The sequence below is a fragment of the Opisthorchis viverrini genome (assembly GCF_000715545.1).
Source record: "Opisthorchis viverrini unplaced genomic scaffold opera_v5_274, whole genome shotgun sequence".
Classification (NCBI taxonomy): domain Eukaryota; kingdom Metazoa; phylum Platyhelminthes; class Trematoda; order Opisthorchiida; family Opisthorchiidae; genus Opisthorchis; species Opisthorchis viverrini.
This window is the reverse complement of record NW_008751934.1, coordinates 523,536-546,688: the sequence shown is the minus strand read 5'-3', so window position 1 is coordinate 546,688 and position 23,153 is coordinate 523,536. Positions and strand designations below refer to the sequence as shown.

The window sequence follows — 23,153 nt, the reverse complement described above, 5'->3', positions numbered from 1 at the left end:
AACATGCGCATCCAGTCAACCACTACGGTCACAAGCTAGTTCACTGATGGATTGACGAACGGACACGCACACGCGCGAACTCACACATCCACTCGGCTACTATATCCACAATGACTGTAATTCAACAAGTAAACGACGGAACATCTGCCCCTTATATATATATATATATATATATATATATATATATATATATCCGTGATGTACAATGCCACAGAACTCTTGATGTTTACTGTTGTCCTGGAAATGTCAGAACACCAACGATCGACCGCCTTCCATGGAATATAAGCACGGTCCTTTGAACCCATTTGTTGCATTTAACCTTTTAGCTTACTGTTTACTGTTGTCCTAGGAATGTCAGAACACCAACGATCGACCGCCTTCCATGGAATATAAGCACGGTCCTTTGAACCCATTTGTTGCATTTAACCTTTTTAGCTTACTGTATTCCGACAATCAGCCCAGGTAACGTTCAAGTAATGAGGTAAAGGTAATGAGTAAAGTCAGTAAGTAAAGGTAGTGAGATTTTGTCAAATCATCGTATGAGTAATACTGCACCATCAGTTCCATTCACTTCGTAGCTCTTGAAGTCTGGACCGTCTTCACTGGGTGTGATCGTGTATAAGTGCTATGGTCGAAGCACTGTGCTCTCCCATCCGTTTTTGCTTCCCAAGGTCCTATTGTCACCGACCGTTTTAGAGACCTGACTTCATAATCTCGAAGGCAAACTTCATACTGCGGTCAGTAGGTCATCAGTTTTAGCAACTAATGCAAATACTTTCGATAGTGAGATTAGCAACCAATAAGGAACCATTCACGGGCGTCCCTGTACAATGGTTAGTCCCTTGGCTGTGAATGCTTAACTAATTCGGCGTAAGGCTGGGGTCCAGTGAATTTACCCCTCTAGCTATGCCATCCGTATTCGAGTAGGGGACTTCGAGTTGGTGCTCCCGACGTGGGCACTCCGTAAGACTCGTCTGAGAAAATGGTGTCCGAAATGGTAAGACATGTCTCTTGATTGGGAAGCACAACCTGTTGGATTTTTTAGCGTTATTTGAAAACCCAAAGCTCTTAATGGTTTCCTTTTCTCTGATAGCGTGCACACTTACAGGGCTGGAACATAGTTATTGGCGTACTTTTTTGGAGTTCGACGCAGTAGTCGCCTTGTTCGCTGCCATTCGCTTTTTTCGGTAAGATCCCTCCTGCTGATTTATTTATCAAACTTGATGGCTTCTAGAATTGAGCTGATCAGACAAAACATTTTTGCTGCATTATTCGGGATGATTTTTATCATTAGTCAGACTGCCAACCTACTTTCACCAACACTCCCTCTTACTGACGGCTTCTTTTTCCCCAGTTACACCAACACAGTGACCCTTACCTGACCAGGTTCTCACTCCGTCTCATACCCTAAGCTGTGAGTTAATGTTTTGGTCTAGGTGTCATGGTTACTAATCGCACTCACCGCCAGTTTTTTTTTCTGCATGTGACTGACAGTACTCTAGAATATATCGTATAGATTACGGGAATCACATGCCTCCATCCGAAGCTACAACAGTTATCCATTGATTTGGAGATGAAAGTCACACTAAATCCATATACGTTCATTGTGGTGTAAAAGGGATAGGTCTACCCGTCAGACCTTCAAAAGGCTATCCAAGGATTTTCATCGACCATGTCACATCAAAGACCGCAGTCGTGTCCTAAACTCCACCTTAAGTATGGCGCAGTTGAAAGCTTGCGGAAACGGACTATTGAGACAACATGATGTCCAAGTTTCCAGGCGCAATATAGTTTAAAACACAAAACAGTTTTGGTCGGTGAAGCCGGAGTTATGACCTTCAGGGAATGACTCCTCACTTTTTAGTAACTTCGAATAGGGTGCATTTGTTTTTTTTGTTGTCATCGTCACAAAGTTAGACGGACACGAGTATTATACGCTCACTCTATCCGGAAGAAGAACACATGAAGAAACCAACAGAAGTGGTTCCCACAGCGTAGCCCATGACGTGACAACACGAAATGGTAGCAACCCCTGTCAATTTAGGCTGTATTATCTTCGCGCCTTTCTGGATGGGGTCCATGTGATTATCCGAATGCGTAGTTGAAAATCCGACTGGGACGTAGTATGGGACGGATCTCGGTGGTGAGGTTGTTGGCAATTCCTGACCGGACTGCAGGGCTATGTTTTCTTTGATTGCATAGTGGTTAAGCGTCATTTTTTACCACTAGGTGTTGTCTACAAGAATGAAGGCATGCCATTTTGTCTACTGAGAGATTGAACTTTTAAAGGGTACACGGACAGAGGTAACGGCAGTGCCCGGTCTCAAAATTATTCATATGACAAGTGACAAGTTACTTCTAGTGATCCGCTTGCCATTGTAAAGAAGTACTCATTACGCGTGACCGGACTGGGTAGCTGTTGCAGTTAGACATAAGATGGAACGGGCGGTAATTTGAGGTTCACCGCTATGAGGAGTCCTGTTCATGAAAGAGATCATAACGTCGATCAATTAAAGTACTCGCACACCTTGCTACTGGATAAAGGACCGGAGAAGCAAACAACTCTTCATGAACCTCGTTAACACCCACCTAAGTGACATGTAATACGAAACGAACCGGGCTGCATCGATAACCAAAAATATTTTTTCAACTAAGCTCCGTCACCTCTATGAGCGACATTCTCCAAGTCAACAAAAATGCATTAAAGTTTACATCAATTTTACATGGAGTGGCTTGAAAGAGCTCATCAAGCTTTTTATTATGGTCTTAAAATGGCTGTATTAGATGTACCGGGTTCTGAATATTCTGCGTCACTCGACCTAGGGGAGCAACGCTAATTTGGAGCCCGACTTCCCTAACGATCTCGCTACTGATTGTGTCCGGTAATTAATTGAACTACGGCGAAGTTACTTGCAAACTCCTAAAGATGTCTAATCGTCCAAATGCGGGTTTATCGACAAGACGATACTATGTATACTACAACAAAATGGTGAAATCGTGCATATTTCGAATCGTGATTATAGTGCTTCTGTACATTGTGCCAAACGATGCTAAATCCAAATAGGATTCTGTATAAATTAAATAGGTATAAAATTCGCCCATACAAATTGCACAATGATTCTAGACACAAGATGGCGAAACCCACGTGGTTATATCAAACTTGTGCGTGATATCAGAAAGTGATTTACTTTCAAATCAAAAACAAGAAGAGGGGCTATGGAGACAAAACTGAAAAAAAAACGGAACCAATAATCCCGTTGTACACAAATAGAATAAAATGAAAGGAACAGCGCTCTCCTGTATCACAGCTAACCGAGATGCATAAATCACATCATTTGAACAGCCGTGAAACATTCTTGCACCTGCACACTTGTTTTTCGGAATCTTGCTATCAGTGTGCTTATCAGTTGAACCTGTTGAGTAGTCGAGTTAGTCGATAGGTTTTCTGAATAAAAAACGTACACTTGATCGACCAGCTGATGACATTCCATAGATTGTGCAGGATTGGTCACGTGCTTTGAGCATCATCAGATCAACTTTTCCGAAGAATCTTTCTCACGCGATGATTAACCTGGTGGAAGCATGTTCTATAGTAATGACTTAATAGATGAGCATGAAACTCACTACCAGCGAGGTCATTCGGTAGCCGCCCTCTCCTAGAAGCAGGTGACATCTATGATTCCCAGCACTGCTAAACGTGGCCGAGTCGAGCACCCTAGCTATTATTCCCTGTGCGTAGTTGCCTCCTGATTTTGTTACTCATAACAAAATATCTCATGTGGCCAGTGTGCGCTCACATTCCTATACGCAGTCTAAAGATACCAACTACTTTCTCTAGTGTATCTATCGTTACTACCATGAATGAAGCTTTGGCAGCTAAGGTCACCCTGTAACCCATGCAATTCTGCTCCTGTTTGTTAATCACTTTCTGAACCTCTACCCCATAAACGGTCGCTACTCCGTTTTTTAGGCCTTGAAAATTGGTAGTGTTTTTTTCATGGGATTCCATCTAAAAAAGTCCAGCATTACAAAACATATAAAAAGTTGTTTTCAACTAGGTTTTTTTTTCATGGGATTCCATCTAAAAAAAGTCCAGCATTACAAACCATATAAAAAGTTGTTTTCAACTAGATGTATGTGAACTAACATCTGTTTTCAACCTAAAAGCGAACTCGTGTACTCTACTCCTCGTTGACGAAAGTCTGTCACTACGTCATGGACAAATGCGCCATTTTCTTTATCATTTTGAACGTTGAGGAAAGCACCATAATGATGGGTGGTAGCTCTCTGAAAATAGAATTTCGATAGATTGCATATTTTTCCAGTGATTTTAAGTGTGGTGATCAAATTGGCAGGACTGTTGCAGTATAAGGAAAACCAGATCACTGGGATTGTATTGTTGCAGCGAATCTGGCTGTGTGGTGATAGTTATAATGATGTTATTCGAATGAACGGTTGGGGTCTATTGCGTCGACCACTATAACGTGGGTGAAGTCGTCTCGTTGTCCTTCAGCTGTACCATTCGGTGCCTAGCTGTGATGCCAAGCCTAGATGGTAGCAGTCGGGATATCAAGGCTGGATTCGAACCACGGTCAGCTTTTGCCTTAACCACTGAGCCATCTCCACCTCGAACCGTTCACGAAGGAAGACGAAAATTACATTGTTCTTCCCGTTTTCTGTAGAAATAGCTTCCACAAACCATCATTTGTCCGCTGTCGAGGTTTAAACCCTGGCTTTCTAGTGGTTATTAACCCTTCTCTGAAACCACTTCACTTCACCCAGTGTTTTATCCATGAACTATCGTCTTTCTTAGATTCTGAACATTGTTGTTAGTATATTTGGATCACCCACTTTGTGTACTTTTTGTTGATACTAAATTTAGTTATTTATTCACAAGTCTTGGTTTTGTCTGTTTGTTTTATCTTTTTCACATGGCTTCGCGCTCGGTGGTGAGCAACACCACCACATATTCTGTAAATAAGCATTACCCAATCAGACGATTACATTGTGATCGCCCCACCCAGTACTAGTTCCGGGAATAATCGCGGCTCCCTCCTAAAGACCGCTTCCTGGGTGGCTAAACCAATAAATTGTTTTCTGGAGAGGATCAACCGAATGCCGGAAATAATATCTGCCGCTGACTTCTGTACACTGTGAATGTGTGTATTAATGCCTTAATTTTTGTTCCAACCTACGCTGCCTCATGAGCCCGTAAATTTTCGTCTGCGCTCCTCAAGTATCTTCCGATGCCCCAAGAGGTCGCGAAGTCCGCGGGATAAATCAGAATGGAGGTCAAGCTCTTGAATAAGTTCCAAGTGCAAACGCTACTTAGTAACAAACACTGTCGTAAGATTTGGAATTCTACAAAGAAACAATGGATCCAGCTGTTGTTCTCAAATATTTGTAGCAATCCGCAGACCTTGGTAAGCTTAATTGGTTAGCTTACTCCATTATGTTCGCTAAGTGTAAGCGTATAGTTGGTACAGATGGCACAGTTAACAACTGAAATTAGTAGTCCAAATCGTCTGTTACGTTATGGATGGCAACTGCATGATCCACAACGGGCTCGAGGAAAATGCAATTAACGGCGACTGCACTTCATCATAATTCATCGAATTCCATCAGTAAGTACATATGATATCATGAAACTTTCTACGGAAACAGGCGCTCTTATCCTATCAAAGCCAATGAAGGTCCGGGAAGGTAATTTGTCTTCGAATGAAAATCCCAAATACCTATCGAAGAATACTCATACCAAGGCTTCGTTGCACGTAACTGCTACAAAACTGGATGACTGGTAGTATCGCCCATTATGGGTAGTCACCAGAAAGCGTTCGATTGACTACGCGATTGTCGCTCATGCTCCATCTGCTGGGAACGAAAAGTTGACGAATCAGTTTGAACTGCTTCTCTCTGTGCGTGAATTAACTCTGTTTTCTATCGTTGAATCCAGTCACGCAGGAAAATACTCACCGAAGTTCATTGTTTCCCATAGTGTGCGTGCACACTAGTTTTTCTACCTCCTGCAGGGTGCGAGAGCAGGTTCCTCTCCTCAACTACTGAGCTCACACGTTCAAAACCTTTTTAACTTCCCAACTCAGATCGACACATTGTTAGGCGAAAATCTTATGTCCTGTTCGAGAGTACTGTTGCCGTGCTGAAGTCCAGTATGATAATGTTGGATCGTGGTGCGAAAAGGTGTATATTCTTCTTGTTTTGTGGAGCACTGTAAATAAATATAAACTACGCATTGGACTTTTCGCACTTGCTCTTGACTTGGAATATTCAAATTTTCAAGGAAATCATAAACTAGAGCATTTCTCTACGAAAGATGGTTTTCTCCAAGAGGTACTAAACACATTGTGCTACGCCTCGAGAGAGTGCAAAATGCTATTTAGACGAGTTCAAACTAAGTACAATAACGCATCGCATGATGTAATTCATCTACTACTCAACGGAAGTCACCGTTTCGGCATGTCTTTGATTAAAACATGTAGCAGCTCAGCTTGTGAGCTACTTTATTTGTACAGGGCTTATCTTTTCAGTTCGTCAACGGTATTGAAGGTCCCGTTGTTGTTGTACACCCACCTGGCCATTCTCAACCACACTCTATTGGACTTATATCTGGACTGTGTGCAGACGAGTCTACTAATCCAAAATTTCGTTACGGAAACCAAGATTTTGTCAGTCGGCAACAAGGAACGAAGCTTTATCATGCGGGAACATCCTTTTTGTGACTCACTTTTCACAGAACGATAGCATGGTGCTCAGTGAGCATGCTATTGTAAGACTCGATCTTCATTTTTTCGTCCAGTGTGGCCGAATGGCTTTCCTGTCCCACTGACATGCCTCCCGGGATATAATATTCCCACTTCGGCCATTTGTAATTCTTTCTTTTCTTAAATCTCTCGCTCGTAACGTACTAATCTGCCCGAACCTTCGCATTTGAATCTCCTCTCAGCACCGGACAATACCTCCTCTTTAGGTGCTCTGACCCTTCACCTGCTTCTGCGCTATAGTCACTAAGTGGTCCCTGGTTAATCTCTTATATCTCTGACTAACCTCGAAGTTTGTGTAGGTCACATCCCAAACCTAATTCGAGTTGATGGATCTGTTCAACTTTGAGGCACCCTTCACTTTTTTGGCTGCGTTCCTCAGGAACATTCACCTTGCTTTCTGTAGCAGTTTCCGTTTTAAACTCCTGACTTCATTTTATATCATATTTTTGATAAGTAGTTGAAAAATTGTTCGTAAGCCTCTTCGATCGGTCAAATTAGGTCACAGTATACTGCTCATTCCGGCATCCCATCAGGCCAAACATTTTCCCCTCAACTCCGTGACATTTGTCCGGGGGCTGTAGTCCAACGGACTTACGTGAACCGTTATTTTAGTTTATAAAAGGTTTAGAAAAGAAACGGTTTTATTGATGGACAATGTTTTGCGTTTGACACGAGGGCTTCTTCAGGATTAATGCAGCAGTGCAGTTTTGGACAGGTTTCTTTCGGACAGCAGGCCAACTCAACGTTAACAATCGGTTAACAGTTTTTTATTCATTTGATGTGGATGAATAAGCGGCACATTTACCAGGAACCAACAGATACAGGCGCTGTCTCAAGCTACTTTTGGTCCAGTCCGAAGCGGCGTATACGTACTATATCAGCAACATTAGGTGGAAGGCTTAACGGTAGTTCTGACTGAAGTCAGAAACGGACTTCAAAAAGTGGATACACAATATGTTTGAGCAAGCTGCTATTAAAGGTTATATTTCTCTCAGTGTGTGGACCAAGTAAGGAGTGGTTTGTAGTAGAAACGCTTTACGTCGTTCGGGGAATGCTAGACGCAGTCAACATTAGGGTAGCGTCTTTGAAATAAAAAAACCTTATGTTCATTAGTGCTGGAATCGGAAAATCACCTCCTTGTTGAGAAGATTAAAAATGTGTATTAAAAAAATTAGGTCCAGTGTTGTATACCCAGCCGGAAGATGACGCATCGGAATAGGTGAGCACAGGAGAAGAGCAGAGAACGCAGAGGAAAATTAGGCGCTGGTTGAGGACTCGGCGGTGTCGGAGCGTACACAGGAATATTTGTGGCGGGCCTGGAGAATCCCACCACGTTGATTGATGGCAGAAGAGGTCGAATTTACTGAGGTTTCCATTGGGGATAATATAGAGGTTGTAGAGCTAGCAGCGTGTGGAGAAGGGGTTTGGTCAACTGAATGGACGGGCAGAGATATATCACAATCCAGAATTGGCCCAGACCCAAAGTAGAAATCCCAACCTAACAACCATGCAACCCTGCTCTTTCAACGCACATAGAGAATTACATCGCGACTGATACTCAAGAAGAATCTTCAGTGGAATAAGGTGGATTAGAAAATCCAGGCGTCGAAATCTGATCCAAATTAACGTAGGGTTTTTCCCATCATACACCGCTGTAATTCCTGCTCCCTCGCAATAACTGGCAAATCACTCATCTCACGCCTAACACTGCTTGAGTCTGACTTTAATGGGAGGTATCGCTGACTGGCACTTTATTGGTAATAAAACTCCACCAAACCCTGTAACCTAGCCAGCTTACATGACCAGGATTTTCATACTCAAAGAAGGGTTGTTGAAAATGCCGAGACAATGGCCTGTCGATCGGTCCCAAGCTGTTTCCAATTGACTGAACCGTTGTTTTGTTCATATGCAGAGGATATCTCGTCAGCGCAATTCACGCATGACCGAATATATTTCACCCAGGACCTTGGGACTACTTGAGTTTGTGAGAATCACCCGCTCGCAGTGGAACTCAGTGCTAGAATTTGATTAACTCAGCGAAGTTGTCTTAATGGGATTTTGCGCTCAGTCAAGACTCAAAATAATAATTTCTGCGCTGCAACAAAATGTAAACCATGTTAACTGCGTTTTTTGAAATATAGGCCTCCTGAGTTGAGTGAAAGTGGACAAAACCGAAAATGGTGACTCAAATAACGCTGCGCATACTATGGTAAACTAAATGACGTTTGACGAGTAACTGAAGAAAAATCAGGGTTTCTCTCAGCTACACCAGGTTATATTCTGCATTTCATAGGGTAACGGTTGCAAAGATACTAGTAAATTGATTCAGAACATGGATTTGATAGAAATGATTAGGTATACAATTTTTGACATAAAGAAGGCGTGAAATAAATAATTTCAGACAGAACTGCACGGAGTTCCGGAAGAGATCACTATTGACCAGTAGAAGTGTCGCAAATTTGTGTGTCCTATTAACCAGGAAATCTTGTCTTTTCGAGATGGACCATTTCTCTGATTGAAGTCTTCCGTAGATAAGCTTCCGGAAACGAAACGATTCAGCCGATTTGACTTGGTGTCACAGCAGTATTGACGATGATATATAGTTAAAGGTGGACAGCATGAGTGGAAGATTTTCCGCGGTTAACGTCGGGATCATCTCGGTCGGCATGCGAGTGGTTGATTCCATTGAAGTCATGCTGTTTTGAACTCTTCATTAAGATACCAAAATGCGTGGGCATAAAACACTCCCTAAATGCTAGCTCAGACGATGGAACAATAGATTTGCAGCAGAAGGACGGGAGTTCTGTTGCAGATGATAACTAAAATGCACATGTTGATGTACATTATGATGCTGTTGTCACACCAAATACAACCGTACTTCTAAACTGCAAGTCGTTGAAGCCGGCACACTCCAAACCAATAAACTTTGTGGATGACTATGATAATGCAAATATAATTGGTTTGGGGAGATTAATGAATTTCCAAATGAGTTTTCAATGGTAAATGATGCCGATCTGTGCTGAAAAGCTGATATGCACCTTACAGTTGTTTCATTCTTAGTTGAGAGTCATCAGTGGCACTCGTCTTACGAAAACTCAGAGCGTCTCAAACCCACGACTTTCCTGACACTGGATGGAATGCCCAACCGTTCGGAGACGAGCGGCTGACCGGTAGTGTAATTAAGTCACTTTGACAGGATAACGCCACTAAACCTTCAATTACGGAATCCACCCAAGTGGTCATCTGTTGACTGACACGTGAACTGTTTCAACTACTGGTCGAAAGGTTGAGGGCTCGAAACACTTCAGAACGTGAGATCCTCACTGCTGATGATTCTCAAGAAAGGTAATCCAACTGTACCTTGTTTCTCAGCTTTTCGGCATACATTGACTTCACTTACAGGACGAAATCTTGATTTACAAATATAATCATAAAACGTGCTTTCCGAAGTCGCTCTGTTTAAATAGCTTACATTTTTGCGATTCCGTAAATCGGCTTCTGGTGGATTGGGAGTTCATCTGGAAGGTCACAGGTGCGAGACGTTTCAGGTGTAGTTTAGTTGGAACATCACAAAATGCATGTTTGTGTTTCGTTCTCACTGGCTGGTCTATCGCTTACTGTATCGCTTTATTTAAAACAGTTTGACAGCACCGTCACGAGTGAAATAGTTTCGGTCATTCGCGAAGGTGATCTAAATGACGGAGCACCAGGCTAAAAAGTTCGCGTTTGACACTGTTCCACAGGTGATGCTGTCTACGTGATTGGGAAGTTTTAAAGCGGCAAATCATACCCCTTCAAAGAAAATGCGTTGACGAATGACAAAGAACAACACATCGATTCCAATGCCACCAAAAGGGTGCATATCACCCGCTTCGTCTAATGTGATTCTTCGAGAGAATAAGCATTTTAATCCTTGGTAGGATCTCACGTTTGTTGTTCAATGTGAGAGAACTACACTAAAAACGGGTTTACACGAGTATAGATTGCTTTTAAACGTTCTATATAATACTTCAAAATTTGAAGCAAGACCAATTGTTTAGTCACGTAAAACAGAGAATCTAGTCCATCCAGCACTCCAAATAAGGACTGTTCCCCAAAAATTATCATTTCGGACAGGTCACCCAGATGGTCCTGATGGGCAGTACCACTCTAAACGGCTTACAGCTGAAGGCCGCATTCATAGGAATGCGTAAACGAGTGATTTTTCAATGCTGCAGAGAACAAGTTTGAAGCTGTAGACGAAATATACGCAAAGTATTTATCGGAAAATTCATAACAATGATCTGCTTATTCATGTTTGCCTCTTTATTCCATTCACTGACTGAAGTTTGTCCGATAGCGTACCTAAAAATCACATGTTTTCAATTGCATGCTTTCACTCCGGTAGATATTTTATCTAACCGCCCGAAAAAGAACCGTTTTCATGCTTAAGAGTGCAGACTATACGTTTTGTTCAAAGGTAGCTAGTCTTCGACGTCTAATTGTGCTGATTAAACGAGAGTTTGTCTGGAAGACATCGTGTCCGCCATTAGTTGGCTCAGTCTGCTCTAGCGATCCAAAAATTCAATCTGTGTGTCTAGGTTGCTCCGTATTTTTACCGTTTTGCATAGCCTTGCCTACTTGGTACCAGGTAAGCTTCTAAGTGGCAACTCCTCAGCTGTTTCAGGTTGTTTTTATCCTGTATTAATTTAGAAATGCACGTTTGGTGGAAATAGGCGTCCTCTGGGTCTTGAAAGCTGCCGACAAGACAAACAGATGGCTTCCATATCGGCTAATTCAACACGACTAGGAACGTGAAGATCCAAGCATCATTTGAAGCGACCACTCTCACTGTCGTGCCGGCCCATCATTTGCTGCGCGCAGTAAATTTCAACCAATCAGCCTCTAGTTCATATCCATTTCCCTATTGGTGTAGAGTATTAGTCGGGATAAATTAATACGTTGCATTTCGAAGTACTGATAAACAAGGTGAGCTTAAGTGAAAATCCTATTAGGTCGTCAGTTTGTTTCCGACCTTATCCACGCACATAGCATTCTCTTTTCTGCTCGCGTTCAATTCCAGAGATGATTGACACGCACTGCCACCTATGTGATACTTCATTCAAAGACGTGAGTTTATTTGTTTTCTTCCGGCGTTCTTATCGACTTTGGAGTTTCTAAAAAATGGAAAATCTGAACGTGTTTTACCCTAAACTGCAGTATAGCTTACAGTTTCTATTGCTGATACTGATGTCGATTAGCCTTCCTTCCCTTATAGGTTATTTTTGGCGTTTCTTGTCCATCGAAATTGAGGTTTTTCAATATTTCCACCCAAACCTAATAATTTTACAGGACCGTTAATAAAATTGAACGACTAATCGATGGATGAACTTTTCATAGATCAACGCTCTACGGGCTGTTGTTGCGAACCATTCGAATGAATCGGTTTTTAGAGGTACTACCATGTTTTTCACATATTGGACCCAAAAAGTAAACGGGACAGCCCTACCAAGCTAATGGGCGGCGTTTGTTTGATGTCGAGTGGGATTCCACTGGCTCGATCGCAGTTTAAGGCATATTGCATTCCATTTGTCGATTTTGCTGTTATAAACAGATCGTTAGTTGGTTGAGAATGTGGTGCTATAGTGATGCTCTCCCTGCTCGAGGAAAGCCGTCAGTTTTTAGAGTTTTACCAAGATGTACAAGTGAATCGTTTGATTTTGTTTGCCTGTGTAGGACATCGAAGATGTTGTACTCCGGGCGGTGACCACCGGCATCCGGGGTGTATTGACACTGACTGAGGAGCGGTCAGATTTTTCTTTGGCACTTGAGCTCAAGAAGAGGTGAGTCGTGTACCTTAGCTCTTTGATGTGACGCATCACAAATGGATTTCTGTACTCCGAACATCCCATTTGCTGTTATCTGCGGGAGACAAAATCACTGCATCAATTTTTTTTAACCAAAGGTTTACTAACGATTAAGATGCTATCGTTGAACCTACGCATGTTGCCCACCATGGGAAAGTACTCCTCTCTCGATTCACTGTAACGACTCCTCGTCCAATATAACGAACGTTTTCGTTTCTGAGCGGTTTTCACAAGCTTTACTGCCAAATTTTCCCCGGCGTGCAATTTCTCCTTTTTTCGGGATTTATGCGGCCTTCCTTTTTCCTAAGAATGGATCCTTAACGCACGTTGCTCCCCTAGTGTAGTGCCGGAGTGTGCTAAAGTACAAAACTCAAGTACTACTAGATAGCAGTGCACTGACAGGCAACAACCAACAGCAGTTACATTTTAGACTGTCAGTTTTGAGGGAAAGATTATAGTATCTTTCATTTTGTTGAAGTCCCTTTATTCTTTTTTTTTAACTGGGAAGAGAGCGTATTCAAATGCAGTTGGATGAGGCAGTCACAACCGGATGGTGTACGGTCAAGTCATCATATAATTGTATTCGTACCCACTCAGCCTGCGCTAGAACGCGAAGTTCAGGCATAATTATATCTGAAGTTATACACATACATATGTAATATATAAAGCTATATCTGAAGTTTCACTCGGTTAGCATCTGTATATACACTCCTTTGTAACATTACAGTTTCTGTACAATAATGCCAACATCATCGCCAAGTCAACCAAGCCCAGCTTGAAAATCCGTCCGGAAAGCGGAATCTTTGGTGCACTCTCACAAAGTTCTGAACGGCTAATTTTGGCTTAATGGTTTCCTTCAAACCGTATAGGTAGGGGACAGTTTGGTTATTCTAACGAAGCTCCGCGGACCAAGATAAAAACTAGTTTGGAGATTAGAAAAAACAACGAATTTTGCCACAGAAATTTCTGATTTCAAGGGTGGATTGACAGGAAAGTGTTTTGCACACTGTCAAAATAACAAGTAGCTTGTTATAAGTATCCATTTTGTACACCGAACGAGCGTTATGACTCTGGCTACTGAGAAGACTATTCGTAAGAGCGTTTGAGAGTCTCTGACTTTTTATCATGGAGGTTGTACACCCCCACTTTCGACCGCAGTCGTCACGACGTCGAACCGAACTGGCAAAACAAGCTGCAACAGAAGTGGTCGCTTCTAAGAGCTAGCGTATCTCATCCGTTCCCAATTTCCAGAGATTCAATTTTTGAGAACCATCATTTCCATTCGCAATTCATTCAAGCTGGCAGCTATGGCGAATTGAACCCTTCACAGTACTGGTAAAACCCTGATGTTTCAAGGGTCTACAGTGAAAAAACGGCTAGGCAGTCGAACCAATTGCCATTTTTTAGAATTTGACGACGACTGTAGTGAGCAAATCTTTGATGTGCTGTTGAATTTAGGTGAGCGTGTGGTTTCCATAAATTAAGTCGTATAAATCTAAAGTTAAACAGATAGCAAACACAACGAAAGTCTGACCGGGGTGAAGCTCTAGACCAGTAATCAGTACGACTCAATAGGGACGGGTGCTTGCACTCAGCTTCTTTTACCAAATCAGCTCAGAATAAGTAGCACTTGAAACACCTGAAGGGTTTGAAAGTGAGTGTCCAATGGAACGGTTCTAAGAACACTAGTGGGATGTGTATAAACTTTTTCTTAGAAAGAAAGTTTCTTTGGTAATCACCATTTCCTACGTGCGGTGACAAAGATAAAGAAACGGTTACAACCGTTGAAACTAACTTTTATTATCCTATTTAAAGACTGCTCTGGAAAGAACACTTCCGACTTCTGCGTTTGCTGAGTGGTTATGTTTGTTCTTTGCCAGAATCATTCTCTGATGAATTTCAGGCAGTTTATGCATGATTCAGAACATTTTTTGTTCGTTAGTTTTTTTTTCAGCGGCACCTTTCCAGATTATGTTTTTGGACGGATTAGGATTCAGTCTTTGTGGAGTGTACAGCTGACTCTGTTTTCTATGAGAAACGGTAGCGAGACTTCAGGCTGGTTAATTTTCGACCTTCAATTGTAATTAAGTTTGAAGCTGCAAATGACTTTCAACCTGGTGATGATGAATATGATGTTGAATATGATGGTGATTTGTGAATATCGAGGCTGAAGCTCACCGTTGCGCTACATGACAACATATAGTGGCCGCATACGCGTTCATGAGAAAAATCATGAAACTATGTTTATCCTCTTAGTTACTTTTATCACTCTACCACAAACAACATGGTCATTGTAATCCGGCTCCCGATTGATGGTGACTTTCGGATCACTGATGATACACTACTTATTCACGAATCCATGTTCATGTGAGCTGGTCACTCCACAATCTTGCAACGCTCTGTGTTTGGTAGCTCCCAGTCCTGGCTCAGGTTTCCAGTTTTTAGTTGAAACTTGTGTTTAAGACACGCTAGATAAAAGTTCGCTCAACAATCATTTATTTCTGATGCAGTCTTCTGTTTGTCTATACTTTGTTTTTGACGGTGCATTGTCTTTCATCGTGTTCATCAACTTTAGTCTTAGCCGGGCTCCTCTCTTGCTTTCGACTTCCGATTCATTCAGGTTGTGATTAATGATGCTGGCGATTGTTTCAGATTAGTCAGTTAAAACAACTACATTAGACCACGTCTGCCCTCTAGTTCGTTTTCTCACTGTATCCTCATTGCTTCAAGATCTGAGGACTGTTCAGTCTGTCATATTTTGTCGTCGTTTATAATTCGTTTTTTTCATAATTGAACATAATCGAACAGTGACTAGCGTGAAAGACCGTTTGTTCTCTGCTACTCTCTCGTATGTGTGTGTATATACATTCGCAATTTCGTAGGTTGATTTTAAATTGTGGATGGGGTTAGGGTTGAGCTCGGTTGAAGTGGACTGACGTGGTGTCCATGTGTGTGTGTGTGTTTGGTTCAAGGCTTCATTGGAGACGATTCCCTAGTTTATCACAATAGCAGAGCGCTTCGCCAACTGCGTCTGTGGGCCTACCGTTCTGTCACCTTGGTTTGGCTCGACCTACAGTGCTTTTGGACATGTGACACAGACACGATATGCTTTGAAGTTACCGAATCTTTTCAGTAAGATTGGACGACGCATGATACTCGTCATTTTTTTCAGTTTCCAATCGATAAAACTTTTTTGTTGTTCTTCACAATTATTTTCTTATTCGTTTCTTGTTGGGGTCTTGCTTAAGAACATAAAATTTACTCATTTGCTCCGGATAACTTGTTCCGACCACAAGCATGTATCGATGTAGGTCTCACTTCCGTGCATTCCTAGGGCGCCAAGCTTTTGGAACACGGGTTTTCGTAAATTAAAGAACTTGATTACGTCTTCTCCTCTCTAGTTGAAAACGTCCACAGATAAGTAACCTGGCGACAGTCACTCCCTTGTTTACAATTGTATATCTATTACATATCCATTACATGTAAGCACATTGTCGTGCGTACTGATCAAAAACACACGACAAGCCGTGTCTATCTCGACTCAAGGCTACTTACAAGGTTGATGAAAGCTTCTAACGGCTGAACAGGTAGGCGTGAATCTCTACTTTTCATCAACCATATTTCTTACTTACACAGCTAGTTTTATGTAGGCAGAGTCATACTCTCATTTAAGACACAACGAAATCTCAGTTGAGCCTCTCATTGAGGTTCTCAATTTGTAGCCTGGCCCTCGTTTCTCCCTTTTCGGACTTTAATCCATGTGGTTACTGATTAGAAAAGTGGCACTTTCGGATAGACTGGAATCATCAATATTCCGCTTGATGGAAGATCGCTTTACCAGCTTCCAATGACGCTGCAATTGAATGTCTCACGCCTCATATCATAGGAAGAACTCACTGAGGACGCTGCTCTTTCGGATTCTTAGGCCACTAAGTAGGTGGGTGGAAATCCCCATTTGAAGGTCAATCACATCGTTTTGACCTACGAAGCATACTCGGTAGCTCGGTTGCTACGAAGTCCATCAAATAGGCGAAGGGACGACGGTTCACTTCCAAAGCTAGGTACGTCATTTTGTTTATTCGAGTTGCTCTTCGACCAATTTAGAGAACGATAGATATGCTCATTTCCAATTGTGTTGTCACATAGGTGATCAGGTCGCCACAGAGCTAACGTTAGTTGGAGAGCACTGCATTCGGCGCTAGATAAATCGGTCTTTTCTAACTTTCAGTTTCATCCCAGCTATGCTTGCACACTCTTTTAAGTGATGCTTATTCATCGATGTAATCGGTCTTAGCGTAGTGTAGGCGTGTCTACGGCACTGCACATTTAATCTTTCCAAACAAAGGAAATATCCATTGAGACCGAAATTATGGTGTGATAGGCAATTATCTGCACTAAGTTAGAACTTCCCAGGAACTGAGTCATGACCTCACGAACTAATGAGAGAATGGACGCTTCTTAGATGTGTTGAACTGTTTAGACCATCGTGATGACACTGGATAACTCTGGGTAGACTGACTCTATCCCTTTTGCGTGTAGCATTCACTAACAGTGATTTGTTTTAACTATCGTTACAATGCCCACAGAGAGGCGTCTGAACGAGGCTAGTCTAGGTATCCCCGAAGGAACCAATAGAGCCTGTGAGTGCAGTGTCTTTGGACTGAGCAGCACTGGTGAGAATCAATATCCAAACACCAGAGATTTCGGAACCGTTAATTGTGATGGTCGGTTTGCAATCTAGTTCTGCAACTAGTGGTCTGCTAGATTGTTTGTATTAACCAGACATTTGATACGAAATAGTGCTGCTACCCGCCCTAAAGAATCCCTGTCCTACATTTAGAGAACCTTATCATCGACAGTTTCCGTAGCGGGGTCCCAGTGTAGTTCCGTTTAGAGATAGGAAACTTCTAGGACAAATGAGAAATCTCTTTCTGGTTCGCCGAAATAGTTGAGTTGCTCTTCAGTTGGAAGGATCATAATGAAAGAACCTCATGCATTTAAACGTGATATGGTAGAACACTATCACATTGAACGGTTGATGTCAGAGGCACTGTTTATTTGCCGCGCCGGTACGCCACCTGGTCCTCCTGGTTGAAGTGAACATAGTTTTGTAGACCGTTTAACATGCGTTACGCACACCTCGCCATTTGCTGAAACTGTAAAATTCAACATAGATTGGAAGGCAATAAGCAGTGAACCAATGCATGATAACTCGAGCTTCATAGAGTTCGTAGTAACCGGCGTTGTCTTGACTATGATTTCAGAATTAAGCTAAACTGTTTAATTTTAGTCAGATAGTGGCATGATTGCTCGTCCGTATTTTTGTCATCCTGTCACGGAACTCGAATTATGTTAAACAAGATTCATACTATATATCGGTATGTCTCTCGCGGATACGACACATTGTCAGGTACCTTATCCATACTAATCAAAACGTTCCTCACGCGCTCGCAGACACTTCAGAAAACGTACGGTATACTACTTTGTAGTGACCTATTCCATGATTTAATACTCATCAAGGAGCCATTCTGTAATCTACCGAAAGAAGTTTATCGAATAAGAAAGCCATATTCATCTAATACTGTGCTTAAAGTTTTTGAAAAGGGAGGGTTCTCATCGGAGCCCAAGAATATCTCCTTAACCGGTATTTCACCGTCATTGAGATCCATTCTTATATGGCAGGTCGATCTGTCAACAGCTACAGAAAGTCGTCGACAGCTGTGGTGTTGCTACAGAATACCTATTCAGCGGCGTTCATATACGTTAGTATCCACTGAGAACTTCCACTATATCCATAAAAGAACCGAAGAAATAAACCACGCCACTCTGGCAAATATCATTTTCCTTGTTAGAAACCTCGGGTGTTCCCTATCCAGATCGAACTAGTGAGTGTAAACCTGTGTTGCGTTTTACCTAGTGTATCTCAGTCACACCCGTTCACAGGTGGCAGTCAGCTGAACACGAGAACAATCGATCTATTGGATTATCATGTATAAACCGATTCTGATTTTGAAGACTGCGGTCTTTGTTTCAACACCTCAGCACAAGAGGATTCACTGGTGATCTTTCCTAAATTGACCTAATTTGGGTTTTTGTTCTAACTGGTTTAAGATTTCACCTAGTCACTGACGTTTTTGCCAGCTCGCTAAATGGACTGTTCATCTTCGTTTTTCAGGTTCCCCGATTGGATCAACTTAGGTTTCGGCATCCACCCTATGCAAGTGCGTTACCGCCTGTATCTTGTTTCGTTTCAGGGACTGTTATCTTTGTCTGCTAGGAATTGGTGTCATTCCTGGCAGATGCTTCACACGAAGCACTTGGGATTTTTATCAGGTCAAAACACCCTTTATTTCATGATGATGTTATCTATTTTATTGGCGAGCTTTTCCTTTATCTTATGTCTTGTAGCGATAACTTGTCTGTGGACTCCCTAACCATAGGCAGATATGTTGTAGTAGACGGACGCCTGTTGCTGATCTCTTGGGGGAGAGACGTTATCTTGTCAGATGTGATTAGCTGTAAATGGCTAACTCCCCATCCCCCGATCACTCTATTACGATTTGCTTCGTAGACGGCTAATGGGGTGTACATGAAGTGATGTTTTGATGTTGGCACATTGGGATTAGTCGGAAACTCATTCACTGTCCGCCCACATGGCTGAAACGGGCCTATCCGTAGGTTGACCGCAGCAAAATAAAGCATTTCGCCTAACCCCTGGCGATAAAATCTAACGTGTTTAATACCACTCAAGGGGGTTTGTCCTGTCTCTTCGATATAGGCATTGTCTAAACTGAAATTTAAATACTCCTGATCACCACCAGTCTATGTAGATTTGACTGGTTGTGACAAAAATTGCTGATAAATGGTAACTCGAGTAGCAACAATTGGCGTGTGAGCAGCATTCGAATACCACCGACCGAAAGTCGTGCACCCCGTGAACTTCTGCTTATTTTTATTTTGAAATTTGTTCATTAGCAACAAGGCTGATCGCAACAGTTGTCTGTAGACAAGTAATGTGCCTTCATTGAAGTGTAAAATGTTTAGCAATTTTCGAATAATACAAATGATTATTATCTTTCGATACCCAGGTGAATGTGATAGCTGATTCAGCTGCCGGTGTAAACGGAGTGACAATATAGTCTACAAATTCTTCTAGCAATCAACACTGTTTTCGCCACCTGCCGATATTTTGAGGAAATTTGAAAATTTCGATCGACGTTTCGTCTTGTGAGTGAATTCAATCCGTTTCTTAAGACTGGGAAGCACTGTAGGTCTGTTTCGTTGTTGTTGTTGGAAATCATCACCGGCAGTACACTTCTCACAAGTCTCCGGAGGATTTGAACTCTCATCCTCATGCAAGTCGACCGCCAAGCTTTGCGAACAGATAAACAGCCAGTGGGCATTCGAATCGATTGACTAGTCTGTTGTGCCTGACAAATTTGACCTTCACGATTGCCTCAGAAGACTGTATTCTCAGACTTTCATGGGTGTTATGGTATACAGAGAGCTCTTCAAAAGCTTCCGTATACGAAGCGGTGTCTGTCGTGGGTACTTACCCTATCCATTCCTGTTTAAGTTCGTGGTCGATGAGATAGAGAGACAAATGCTGGAAGTTCTGTAAAACCTTGGTGCTCAAATAGCCGCTGACGGAAACCTTGTTGATCTAGAGGATGCACACGAAATCTTTCTCGTCTTCGAAAAGGGGAAGGCGCGGGTATTTCTGGATGACGTAACCAAAGACATTCATCCTTTGGCTCGAATTTTCACCCACAGAATGTAAGGTCATGTTCGTCAACATGGAGTCACCGAATATGACACTTACAATTCAGGGAGAGGCACTCGACGTTGTGGGACGTTTCACCTATCTGGGAAGTTGTATTAGCTCTGATTGTGATGTAACACATGAGGTCAGTGCAAGGTTCGGGTCGTGTTCGATAATTTGAGGGACCTATGATGTCAAAGTTATACATCCCTGAATATCAATGGACGTGTGTATCAGGCCATAGTTCGGGCTTTTTTGTGGCATAGCTATGAGACTTGACATTTTTGAGCATCGGAACTGGGGTGTCTTCAGGTGTTCGACAATCTTTGTCTCAGAACTCTAAATGCACTGTTTTGGTATCGGTGATTAGAAAGCGAGTGTTCGGTTGTGCAACGGTGACTTCCATTGAAGAACCTATCGAGCACCAAACGCTGCATGTGTTAGGACGTGTTATGCGTGCCAAGCCGTCGTTTGCCGAAAAGAGTACTGTTTTTGCTTCCGGTTCAGAGTGCTGGAAGCAGAGGGGTGATATGGCATAGGGGTGTGAAAGAGATAATAAAGTATGTCAGGGTTCTGTCGGCGCTACTCTAGGATGGATACAAAGTTTTCTTCACTGCGCCTGATTGGAGACGCTGCAAGATATAGCTGCTTATGGATGCCAGTGGCGTTTTTGTTGTCAGTTTCTATCCAGATTGCCTAAATGAGTGTCTGGAGATGTGGGTCCCTCGGAAGTACTACACTAAGCTAGCACTAGTTCCTTCCCTATAGCTCTTCATTCTTTTCTTTACAATAAGGCTTTCAAATAAATCATGGTTTTACGTCACCAGAGTATCAGTGTTGGACACTGTCCATGATGGTGATAATGATTGGGTTGGAAAGTCTGTGGTGCAATCAACAAACAAGGAAGAAAAATGAAGTTTGTGGAAAAATGCGCTTCTGTCATTGGCCGCCACATCCCATTGTCAGAGTCCGTAGACCAAACAACCTCAAACTAAATGTTGGCTTGATAGTGTAGTTTGCAGCAAGGTGAAAGCCGGCACAGAGGAGTAAAACAGATGGAAATCAGTAAGTATGCGGGCATTACACGAGTAAGCAAACGAGTGGGGAAAATTATCATAATCTCAACTTGAATTCAGTAGAGTATCTCTGGATTTTTAAATTGTGCATGTGGTTGGTGTGGGAGGGATTGTTTGCACGAACTCGTACGAACTAATTTATTCACATTACATTTGATGCTCTTTGGGACAGACAAATAACAGCTGGTTAGTGCCTCCAGAGTTCGGTGCTTCACTTTCTGAGGTATACAAGACTCGGGGCAAAATACTTAGAAAACCTCCCCAATACTTTTCATCAATACAGTTTAAAACTACTAGGGAAATAACATGCCGCCAATTGGCCTTGCTGATGGTAAGGTTGCACATTTTGACTGGACTTGACCTCATATTTTAGTGCCTTACGTATTCGCGAGTTGAGCTAGCATTCCACAGTAGATCAGGTAATCCTGGAGAGTCACTAACCGTTAACAAATTCGGCGCTAGCTTTACATAAGGATGATTCACCGGTGATCTGAAGAGTCCTGAACTCTCGAGAAATACACCAATTTACAAATCAATTTGGTTTTCACGAGAGACTCAACTGAATCTCTCGTTTATGATGTTCTACAACTGAATGTGCTACACACAGGCCGCCTCATGTTTCAGTTGGTACGATACTCGAGATATCGCAGGAAACTACTCACAGGGTTGCTGAAAACTCTTCGACCGCCCACGACCGGTTTCACCCTTCTTGGGGCTCATCAGGTAGGGGTAGTCCCCGAGTTTCCATCAACCTTATATTCTACTTGATGAGCCCCAAGAAAGGCGAAACCTGTCGTGGGCTGTCGAAAAGTCCTAGGCTCTCTTTTGTAATCACCCACACACATCAATCCAAACACATCTTGGCCATTTTTCGCTCTGAGATTTCATCAGAATGTTGTTTGAGTTGGTGACAAGACTGTTCTCCGTGACCTTTGAAGAGTCCACCAGGGAACTCGTCTTTTTTGAGTTCATTGCTATTTTTCTTTGACAATAATTGTTGTTCAGTATACCCCAAATGTGTTCGGTAGATTTGCAGGTGGGATCCATTGAGCAGGTTCATAGATGTGTTGGGGTCCGGTTTAACTGAGTCACGAAATATCTTAACCAGATATGATTATGTCTCTATGCGTCTACTATCGATACTTCTTTATAGTCATACTTTATATAAGTGGTCGGTTTGATGATGACAAATGACTAACAACTATTTGAAGCCGCCGCATTTCTGTATTCAGTAGTCTGTAATCTTCATCAAATCCCACCATGATTCCTAAAACTTGTTGACGGCTGATCGTCTTGTTCATAGATCCTTGTGTCGAGTAAGATTCATAGGATTTTTTGCAGCTTTTTGGATGAGAATCGTAAACTTCCTTCTGCCTATGTTTGGTCACCCTGAGAGTATTCATGTCCGCGTACAAATGTGAACATCACAACTTATGGTGATACGGTATTTTGTTATGCTTATGATCTATTCTGTCATCTAGGGGTAGCGAAGACTGCATGTGGCTTTTCTCTAATTCACTTTCATGTCTTCTATCAAATTCGTACTCAGAGCATTCTGAGTGACTGACTGTTTTTGTTCTCCTGCGTCTATTCTTTTGTATCATAATCTCTGGTAATCTCTGGGAAGCCATATGCTACGATACGTTAAAATGTCTTTTACTGTCTTCAGTCGCGAACGAAAATCATGGAA

At 42.2% G+C, this 23,153-nt stretch overlaps 1 protein-coding gene across 1 annotated transcript in view; it reads left to right on the top strand.

Moving 5' to 3' along the window:
• Window positions 1–1,123: 1,123 nt before the first annotated feature.
• The window catches only part of T265_09438 (hypothetical protein), a gene marked incomplete at both ends in the record, with an annotated part of 43,052 nt that continues 21,022 nt past the window's right edge, over window positions 1,124–23,153 (top strand). Inside the window, 4 exons of the mRNA XM_009175503.1 lie at window positions 1,124–1,187; window positions 11,842–11,888; window positions 12,495–12,601; window positions 18,801–18,846. Of these exons, the coding sequence (XP_009173767.1) occupies window positions 11,844–11,888; window positions 12,495–12,601; window positions 18,801–18,846 (198 nt within the window). The remainder of the gene's footprint in view (window positions 1,188–11,841; window positions 11,889–12,494; window positions 12,602–18,800; window positions 18,847–23,153) is intronic.